Genomic DNA, 10,044 nt, shown 5'->3' on the forward strand with positions numbered 1-10,044 from the left:
GCCCCCCAGCCCAGACTGACAGCCCATGGCCCTGCCCCACAGCCTGCCCCATGGCGCCCGTCAGTCCTGGCCCGCAGCCTCTGCCCCCCAGCCCTGACTGACAGCCCACGGCCCTGCCCCACAGCCTGCCCCATGGCGCCCGTCAGTCCTGGCCCGCAGCCTCTGCCCCCCAGCCCAGACTGACAGCCCACGGCCCTGCCCCACAGCCTGCCCCATGGTGCCCGTCAGTCCCGACCTGCAGCCTCTGCCCCCCAGCCCGGACTGACAGCCCCTGCCCCACAGTCACTCCCAACTCCCCTGACCTTTGCCCCAATGACCGCTCTGACCTCTGACCCCTGCCCTTTGCCCCCGCAGTGAGCACCATGCTGACCGTGCTGCCCCCTCCGGGGCTGAAATGCCGCCAGCTCAATGTCTCTGGGAAATACCTGACCGTGCTCAAGGGTAACGGGGAGCCGGGCTAGGGAGGGGTGGGGGGCCTGGAGCCGTGGGGAGAGGGGTAGCAGGACGGGGGATAGGGGCTGTGGGGGGTGCTGGAGCTGTGGGCGGGGAGCACTGGGGGGCCCTGGGCCCGTGGTGGGGAGGGCCAAGTGTGGGGCGCCCCGTCTCTGACCCGCCCGTCCTCCTCCCCAGTGCTGAACGGCTGCTCCCAGGAGGAAATCTCCCTGTGGGATGTCCGCATCCTGCCCAACTTCAACGCCAGCTACCTGCCCATGCTGCCCGACGGCTCTGTGCTGCTGGTCGACGACGTCTGGTGAGCTGTGGGGGGCTCAGTCTGTGTATCGGGGGGGTGCAGGGGGGGTCTCTGTGGGGCAGCCTGTGGGGCTGACACTCCCTCTCCCTCCCCCCACAGCCATCACTCGGGCGAGGTGCCTGTCGGCGCCTTCTGCCGCGTGGCCGGTGCCGGCTCCGGCTGCCCCTGTGCCCTGAGTGCCCTGGAGGAGCAGAACTTCCTCTTCCAGCTGCAGGCGCCCGAGCGGCCCCAGGAGGACACCAAGGAGGTGGGTGCAGGGGGCAGGGGGCAGGGACAGGGCTGCGAGGGGGCAGGGCCATGAGGCAGGGGAGGAGTTAGGGCCATGAGGGGGTGGGGCCACAGGGCAAAAGGAGGGGAAAGGGCAGTGGGGGTGGGGCCATGGGCCTGTCACTCACTCTCCCCCCTGCTCCCCCAGGGTCTGGAGGTCCCCCTGGTGGCTGTGGTTCAGTGGTCAACACCCAAACTCCCCTTTACCAGCAGCATCTACACCCACTACAGGTGAGAGACACCCCCATCCCACCTCCCGACTCTGATCTCCCCCCAGCTCTGATGCCCTCCTGGCCTTGGGGTCCCTCCCGCTCTGGGCAATGACAGGCCAGTAAGCCTGGCTCGGGTACTGGGCAAACTGGCTGGAAAGAACAGATGTCAGACAGGGAGATGAACAGAACTTGGGGAAGAGTCCCCGTGGTTTTAGTAAAGGGAAATCGCGCCTCACCAATCTACTAGAATTCGTGGAGGGGCTGAACAGACACGTGGCCCAGGGGGACCCAGTGGACACAGGGTATTTCCATTTCCAGAAAGCCTTTGCCCAGCCCCCTCCCCAAAGGCTCTTAGGCAAAGTCAGCTGTGATGGGACGGGGGGGAGGTCCCCTCCTGGATCAATAACCGGGGAACAGACAGGAAACAAAGGGTAGGAAGAAATGGGCAGATTTCAGCGTGGAGAGAGGGAAATCGTGGTGCCCCCAAGGGTCTGTGCTGGGCCCCGTCCTATTCAACAGAGTCATAAACCATCGGGATAAAGGGTGAAGAGTGAGGGGGCAACATCTGCAGATGATACAAAACTACTCAGGCTAGTTCAGTCCCAGGAAGAGCTACAAAGGGATCTCCCAGAACTGGGTGACGGGGCAACAACATGGCAGGTGAGATTCAGTGTTGATCGTGCAAAGTGATGCACATTGGAAACATCATCCCAGCTCGACATCTACAGCGATGGGGGCTGAATGAGCTGTTCCCACTCAGGAGAGATCGTGGAGTCCCTGTGGAGAGGGCTCTGCAAACACCCACTCCAGGTGCAGCCGCAGCCGGAAAAGTGACCAGAAAGTTGGGAATCATTAGGAAAGGGAGAGAGAATAGGACAGAAAATACCATGTTGCCTCTCTATAAATCCATGGGACACCCCCACCTTGAATACTGTGGGCAGGTGGGGTCGCCCCATCACAAAATGGATCTATTGGAATTGGAAAAAGAACAGAAAAGGGCAACAAAAATGATTAGGGGTCTGGAACGGCTGCCGTGTGAGGAAATATTAATAAGTCTGAGACTTTTCAGCGTGGAAAAGAGACGGCTAAGGGGGGATATGAAACAGGTCTATAAAGTCATGACACGTGTGGTGAACGTAAATAAGGGAGTGTTATTTACACCGTCCCATAACACAAGAACTAGGGGTCACCCAATGAAATGAACAGGCAGCAGGTTTAAAACAAACACAAGGACGTATTTCTGCACCCAACACACTGTTAACCTGGGGAACTCCTCGCCAGGGGATGTTGTGAAGGCCAAGACCATACCAGCGTTCAAAGAAGAACTAGAGAAGTTCCTGGAGGACGGGTCCATCGATGGCTACTAGCCAGGCTGTGGAGCGACAGTGTCCGTAGCCTCTGTTTGCCAGAGCTGGGAACGGGCGACAGAGGCTGGGTCACTTGTTGATTCCCTGCTCTGTTCATTCCCTCGGGGGCGCCTGGCACTGGCCGCAGTTGGCAGATAGGACACTGGGCTAGATGGACCCTCGGTCTGACCCAGTCTGGCTGCTCTTCTGTTCCCGCAGCTCTGATGCCCCCACCAAGCTAAGACCCCCCTGCCTCCAGCTCAGGGGCTCCAAGGTAGCAGTACCCCCCATGGCCCCTCCTGGCTGCCCAGGTTAGCTGTGCAGGGGGATCCTGGTGCCCATGGCAGGGTGGGGCGGTCCCAGCGCCCTGCACTGACTCCCCGCTGCCCCTCCAGGCTGCCCAGCATCCGGCTGGACCGGCCGCGGTTCGTGATGACAGCTGCCTGTGAGTCGCCCGTGCCCCTGCGCCGACGCTTCACCGTCACCTACACCCTGCTCAACAACCTGCAGGACTTCCTGGCCGTGCGGCTCGTCTGGACCCCGGAGAGCGCCACGGCGGGTAGGTGGGGCTGCGGGGGCCTGGTCTTGTGGGGCGGGCATGGGGGGCTGCGGGATGGAGCTGTGGGGACTGTGAGCAAGCTGGGCTGGCCCGGGGCTGGGGGTTCAGTGGCGGGCTGGGAGCACTGGAAGGGGTCAGGAGAGGCTGGGAGCCCTGGGAGGGTTCGGTGAGGGGCTGGGAGCACTGGAAGGGGTCAGGAGGGGCTGGGAGGGTTCGATGGGGGGCTGGGAGAACTGGGAGGGTTCGGTGAGGGGCTGCGAGCACTGGAAGGGGTCAGGAGGGGCTGGGAGGGTTCGATGGGGGGCTGGGAGCACTAGGAGGGGTCAGGAGGGGCTGGGAGGGTTCGGTGAGGGGCTGGGAGCACTGGAAGGGGTCAGGAGGGGTTGGGAGGGTTCGATGGGGGCCTGGGAGCACTGGAAGGGGTCAGGAGGGGCTGGGAGCACTGAGAGGGGTCAGGAGGGGCTGGGAGGGTTCGGTGGGGGGCTGGGTGGAAGGGTAAAGAGGGGCTGGGAGATTGGTGGGGGCTGTGAGACACTGGGAGGGTTTGGTGGGGGCTGGAGAGCACTGAGGGTCAGGAGGGCTGGGAGGTTCAGTTGGGGGGCCGGGCACTAGGGAGGGGTCAGAGGGAGCTGGAGAGGGTTCCGGTGGGGGGCCGGGGCATGGAGTGGTCAGGAGGGGCTGGAGGGTTCGGTGGGGCCGGGAGCACTGGAGGGGTCAGAGGGGCGCGGAGGGTTCGTTGGGGGGCTGGGAGCCCTGGGAGGTTCATGGGCTGGGAGCGCTGGAGGCTCGGGAGGTTCGGCAATGGGGGCGCGGTCAGTCTGGCGGGCGGGGGTCTGGCCATTTGTGGGGTGTCCACAAGGAGGGTCCAAACGCGGCTCTGAACCCCCCCCTCCGCCACCTCCCAGGAAAGAAACTTGTTCGCAGATGAGGAGCGTCGGGGGCCCAACGCAGGCAGCCCTGGACTTCCAATCGTCGTGCCACACGCAATTCGCACTCTACAGCCCCTGGGCTATCTCACCGCAAGGCATGCGCCCCCCCACCCACTGAACCAATCCGGCTGTCGCCTTTCCAAGCCCTGCGTGCAGGCCTCTTCGAGGTACCACCACCGGGGGGCCGGACACCTGGGTTCTTCCCCGGATTCTGGGACAGGAGTGGGCGGCCGGTGGGTTTAGAGCAGTGGGGGTGGGAGCCAGGATCCTGCATGTCTCTCCCCGGCTCTGGGATGCGGATGTGACGGCTGTGTGGTGTAGCAGCTAGGGGGGCTGGGAGCCAGGACTCCTGGGTTCTCTCCCCCGGCATCTGGGAGGGGAGCGTGGGGGCCTGGGAAAGACAGGACTCCTCCGTTCTCTCCCCGGCTCTGGGAGGGGAGTGGAGCTGGTGGGTTAGAACAGGGGCTGGGAAGCCAGGATCCTGGTTCTCTCCCCGCTCTGGAGGGGGTTGGGGCTGGGTTGGGCCAGGGGCGCTGGGAGCCAGACTTCTGGGTTCTCTCCCCAGCGTCTCTGGTGACGGGAGCGGAGCGTGTGGATGATAGAGCAGTGTCGGGGCTGGGAGCCAGGACTCCTGGTGTTCTCTCGCCGGCTCTGAGACGGAGTGGGGGCTGGTATAGACAGGGGGGCTGGGAGCCAGGACTCCTGGTACAATTCTCTGAAGAGGGGGGTGCAGGAGGGACGTTCCCCACTTTTCTCTCTCCCCCCAGCTCTCCCAGGCACATGAAGCTGAGTCAGTTCACGCGAGTGTCATCGAACCCGCCTCCTGATGCCCGGCATCTCGCGCAGGAGCAGCCGGCAGCCCAGGCTGTGCGGACCTGTTGGAGCGGACCAGCCGGGCTTGGTGTCCGGTCCCAGTCCTTCCACCAGCAGCCGTCCCGCAGCACCTCATGACGATCACGGGGGCTGCCCTGCGGGATGGCGGGCCTGGGGGAGCTCTGCCCAAAGTGCTGCAGTATTTAAGGAGGGGAGGAGCCTGCAAGTGGGTGGAGCCTGTGGAGCCGGCCTCTACATGGGCCTCTCCTCTGTCGCCTGTCTGCGATAGGGTGGCCAATCAGATGAGGCATCAGCTGCTCTCTCCCCTGGCGGGAGCCAGGACTCCTGGGTCCTCTTCTGCGTGTAAGAGAGGAATGGATTGAAAAGATGTGGGAGACTTTTGGGGGGAGGGGTGGAATCGGCTCCCCCCCCACTGACGCCTGGTGCCCCCCCACTGACAGGCAGGCAGCGTCATGAGCGCCGTGCCATCACCCCGCCCGTGGGCTGCCCCCTGGGCCGCCCCTCTACCTGCCCCCGAGAGACGCGTCCTGTCACTGGACCAAGATCGACCAAGCGAGTGAAGGTGCTGGTGGTGGAGCCCATCAAGTGAAGAGGCAACCCCCCCCCCCCCCCCGCACTCCTGGGCCATGCGCCAAGCCCCCCTCACCAGCCCCACTGCTTTCCCCCAGAGCTCATGTTCGCTGAGAGCCTGGACCATGGGGCGGGGTGGATGGGGAGGCTGCATGTGCAAGGGGGGAGCGCACACTCAGGGGCACAGCGGGTTGGGGAGTGGGAGAGAACTGCATTCTGCGTCAGTGCTGGAGGGGTGGGGGGCAGCTGGGGCTGCTGGGTGCCATTTTCAGGGTGATCCTGCTGCTGTTTTGCTGCTTTTGGTTATGGGGGTGCTGGGGGGACCCCCAGCTTTGGGGGGGGTGAACACATCTCATTACTGGTTCCCAGTCGCTGTTTACAAAACCCTTTGCTTCCTGCATTGCCTTTTTAATTTGGGGGCCCTGCCACCCCCTCCTGAGCTGGGGGGTAGGGACCCATGGTACTGTTTGGCCCTGGCTGGGCTGGAGTGAACGCATTCCTTCCCATCAGCCCCAGGGGACATGCCCATTACCCAACCAGACTCCCATCAGCCCCTGGGACAGTGTCCCCCTCAGAGCCAGGCTCCCATCAGCCCCTGGGGCAGTGTCCCACTGCCCAACGAGACTCCCATCAGCCCCTGGGGCAACATCCACCTCAGAGCCAGGCTCCCATCAGCCCCTGGGGCAGTGTCCCACTGCCCATCCAGACTCCCATCAGCCCCTGGGACAGCAGCCCCTTCAGAGCCAGACTCCCATCAGCCCCTGGGGCAGCATCCACCGCCCAATCAGACTCCCCTCAGAGCCAGACTCCCATCAGCCCCTGGGACAGTGTCCCCCTCAGAGCCAGACTCCCATCAGCCCCTGGGACAGCAGCCCCCTCAGAGCCAGACTCCCATCAGCCCCTGGGGCAGCATCCACCGCCCAACCAGACTCCCATCAGCCCCTGGGGCAGTGTCCACTGCCCAACCAGACTCCCCTCAGTGGGGCAGCATCCCCCTCAGAGCCAGACTCTCCTCAGCCCCACCAGGCTCCCATCAGCCCCTGGGGCTGCCCCCTCCCACCACTCGAGCTGAGCTTTGCCAGCCCGGTCCCAGCCTGCCAAGGGAAGGAAGATGCCTGGCCCAGCCCTGCCCCACACTCTGGAAGGTCCCAGCCCCCCATGCCTCGGTGAAGGTACATTCCCTTTCCCCTGCTCTTGGAGAGGGAAGGCCAACTCAGGCTGCCCCCCTCCAGCCAGCCACAGGGACTCACTGGACCAGGGGCCCCCACTGCACTTTATTTACATTTTTTGTTATTTATTTGTCTCTGAACTGGCCGCGATTTGTATCTGAATAAACCTCATGGGATGGAACCAGGCCGGCTTTGCCGCATGTCAGGGGAGCATAACACCGTGCCCTGCACTGACCCCCCTGACCGCAAGCAGGAGGCCCCCACCCCCAGGTGCTGCACCCAGCCCCGTGGGGCTGGGTCTGTGCAGACACAGGCAGCCTGAGCAGCCCAGCCAAAGCAGAGCAATGGGCACGTGGCAGCTGGGGGCTCTGGCCCTGCCCCAGCCAGCACCGCTGACTGCCCACTGCCTGCCCTTGGGAATGGAAGGTTGTGGCAGGTCGAAGTGGGGAGAGACGGGGGAGGCAGCTGGGACTAGCACTGCCTGAGCCACTCGCTCTGAGGGGAGGCAGCCAGCCCCCCGGGAATGGCTCTGCCTGAGCCTGCCAGGAGCCTGAGCCACTCGCTCCAAAAGCAGGGACCCAGCCCCCGTGAGAACGGCACTGCTGGAGCCTGAGCTGCTCGTTCCAAGAGCAAGGAGTCAGCCCCCGTGGGAACAGCTCTGCCTGAGCCTGCCCGGAGCCTGAGCCACTCGCTGCAAAAGCAGGGAGCCAGCCCCCATAGGAACGGCTCTGCCTGAGCCGCTCGCTCTGAGGGCAGCCAGCCAACCTGTGTGAACAGCCCTGCCTGAGCCCCTCGCTCCAGAAGCAGGGAGCCAACCCCTGTAGGAACAGCGCAGCCAGAGCCTGTCATGCCAAGAGCAGGGAGCCTGCCAGGAGCCTGAGCCCCTCGCCCCGAGGGCAGTGAACTGGCCCCCCTGGGAACATCGCTGCTAGAGCCAGTCACACTGAGGGCAGGGTGCCCAGGCCTGTGGGAACTGCGCTGCCAGAGCCTGCCCCAAGCCTGAGCCACTCGCTCCAAAAGCAGGGAGCCAGCCCCCCTGTGAACAGTGCTGCCGGAGCCAGCCCCCATGGGAATGGCGCTGCTGGAGCCTGCCCAACTAGCTTCGAGGGCGGGGAGCCAGCCCCATGGGAACAGCCCTGCCTGAGCCTGCCCCAAGCTTGAGCCACTCGCTCCGAGGGCAGGAAGCCAACCCCCATGGGAATGGTGCTGCAGGAGCTTGTTCCTCTGAGGGTGGGGAGCCAGCCCTCGTGGGAACAGCACTGCCCGAGCCTGCCCAGTGCCTGAGCCGCTCGCTCCAAGAGCAAGGAGCTGGCCCCTGTGGGAACAGCGCTGCCGGAGCCTGCCCAGCGCCTGAGCCGCTTGTTCCAAGAGCAAGGAGCCAGCCCCTGTGGGAACAGCGCTGCCGGAGCCTGCCCAGCACCTGAGCCGCTCGTTCCAAGAGCGAGGAGCCGTTCCAAGAGCAGGGAGCTGGCCCCTGTGGGAACAGCACTGCCGGAGCCTGCACCGCTCGCTTCAAGAGCAGGGAGCCAGCCCCTGTGGGAACAGCACTGCTGGAGCCTGCCCGGTGCCTGAGCCGCTCGCTCCAAGAGCAGGGAGCCGGCCCCCATGGGAACAGCACTGCCGGAGCCTGCACCGCTCGCTCCAAGCGCAGGGAGCCGGCCCCCGTGGGAACAGCGCTGCCGGAGTCTGTCACTCCGAGTGGGAACGACCCATCACCACTGGCTGCACATGCAGGGAGCCTGAGCAGGGGGAGCCTGCGAGCCGGGGGGAGCTGCCCCCATGTGACCCACACAGGCTGTAGCTGCAGAGGGCAAAGGGTATAGCAGTGATCCATGGCACCTCAAGGGCTCTCCTGGAGCATGGGGGGTAGGGCCCCCACAACCCCCCCCAGTGCCCCCAAGGAAGGAAACCCCCCAGACCAGCTAGGAAAGAGACTTTATTCTCTAAACAGTTAGAGGGAGGCCCCTGGCCAGAGCAGATTTCCCCTCACCCCAAATCTCCAGAAAGCCCCACAGATGCCACTGCAGCCTCCCCTCCTGTCACCACCAGGTGGGGGTGTTTGCAGGGGGCATTTCTGGAGCCCTCCTGCCCCAGCAGGGGGCCCTGGTGAAGTGGAGGACCCCACCCAGCTAGCCCCAGCAGGTGCAGAGGCTTCATTCAGGCAGCTATGGGGGGCAGGTGCTGCCAGGGGAAAGCTGGGCTGGTCAGGGACCCCGCCCCCATGTGACACCCCCACAGGTCAAGCCAGAGCCAGGTCAGGAACTCAAGGGGCACCCTCCCCCCATGTCACCCAGTCACACTCGCACGTGCAACCCGCCCCCGTGGCTCAGACGGCGACTGGCTCCCGCAAGTGGTTCTGTCGCTTCACCACGAAGATCTTCTGGCCGGAGACGGTCACCAGGAACGCGTGTTCCCCGAACACCACTGGGGGGAGAGAGTTCGGCATGAGACCCCCCCTGCTAGAGGTGGGGAGAGACCCACCATCTGCTACCCCAGGGGCTCACGGGAGATTGAGTGAGACTCCTCTCCCCCACAGGGGTCGATGGGACGCGGACAGGGGAGCCTGGCCCCACGGGTCAGTCTCAGGGGCGGGGGGGAAGAGACGCCTTGGGGGCACAGAGACTGTCACTGCTCCTGGTGGGTCACTGACAGCGAGCTAGGAACAAGAGAAGGCCTGGGACACAGGGCCTACAGCACCAGCCCCCCACCCCCTCCTGCCCATGCCAGCACCTCCACCCCCTGCCCAGCCAGAGTAACTCCCCACCAGGCTCACCTGAGAGGCGTTTGAACGGGGGGTCGGGGCCCCGCTGGAGCCGGAAGCCGCAGGCTGTAGCCACCAGCTCTGAGATCACACCGGCCGTGTGCTCGGCGTTCTCCAGGTCACCGGCCGACTGCGGAGCAGGGGAAGGGGGAGCCAGGGGTTAGAGAACAAGGAACCCCCCGCCCAGCCCTCAGATTCAAACAGTGGGTCAGCAGCACAACTGACTATAGAAACCCCACCCCCAAGCTCTAAGCCACCAGCCCCCACTCCCCTCCCAGAGTGGAGGGGAGAACCCAGGAGTCCTGGCTCCCAGCTCCTCTGCTCTAACCCACCAGCCCCCACTCCCCTCCCAGAGCTGGGGAGAGAACCCAGGAGTCCTGGCTCCCAGCCCCCCCTGCTCTGACCCACCAGCCCCCACTCCCCTCCCAGAGCTGGGGAGAGAACCCAGGAGTCCTGGCTCCAAGCCCCCCCTGCTCTGACCCCCACAGCCCCCACTCCCAGAGCCAGGGAGAGAACCCAGGAGTCCTGCCTGCCCCCTGCACTCACCGCCAGCACGGCTCCATCGCAGATCACCAGGTAGCCCAGCTGGTCGGGGATCCGCTCCAGCCCCTGGGTCAGCGCCGTGGTCTGGAGGGGAGGGGAGGGG

At 64.9% G+C, this 10,044-nt stretch overlaps 2 protein-coding genes across 2 annotated transcripts in view; one reads left to right on the forward strand and one right to left on the reverse strand.

The window, feature by feature from the left end:
- Positions 1-358: 358 nt before the first annotated feature.
- Positions 359-5,487, forward strand: TRAPPC14 (trafficking protein particle complex subunit 14). The gene is made up of 7 exons (XM_075071322.1): positions 359-441; positions 631-751; positions 851-998; positions 1,167-1,249; positions 2,972-3,268; positions 4,832-4,941; positions 5,339-5,487. The coding sequence occupies exons 1-7, from the start codon at positions 363-365 to the stop codon at positions 5,485-5,487; spliced, it is 987 nt and encodes a 328-aa protein (XP_074927423.1). The 5' UTR covers positions 359-362.
- A 3,073-nt stretch (positions 5,488-8,560) lies between these two features.
- LAMTOR4 (late endosomal/lysosomal adaptor, MAPK and MTOR activator 4) overlaps positions 8,561-10,044 on the reverse strand; it is a 2,574-nt gene continuing 1,090 nt past the window's right edge. Inside the window, exons 2-4 of the mRNA XM_032766825.2 lie at positions 9,945-10,025; positions 9,411-9,528; positions 8,561-9,061 (exon numbers count right to left, since the gene is read on the reverse strand). Coding sequence (XP_032622716.1) covers positions 8,964-9,061; positions 9,411-9,528; positions 9,945-10,025 — 297 coding nt within the window. The 3' untranslated portion in view covers positions 8,561-8,963. The remainder of the gene's footprint in view (positions 9,062-9,410; positions 9,529-9,944; positions 10,026-10,044) is intronic.

Source organism: Chelonoidis abingdonii, chromosome 11 (genome assembly GCF_003597395.2).
Source record: "Chelonoidis abingdonii isolate Lonesome George chromosome 11, CheloAbing_2.0, whole genome shotgun sequence".
Lineage (NCBI taxonomy): Eukaryota > Metazoa > Chordata > Testudines > Testudinidae > Chelonoidis > Chelonoidis abingdonii.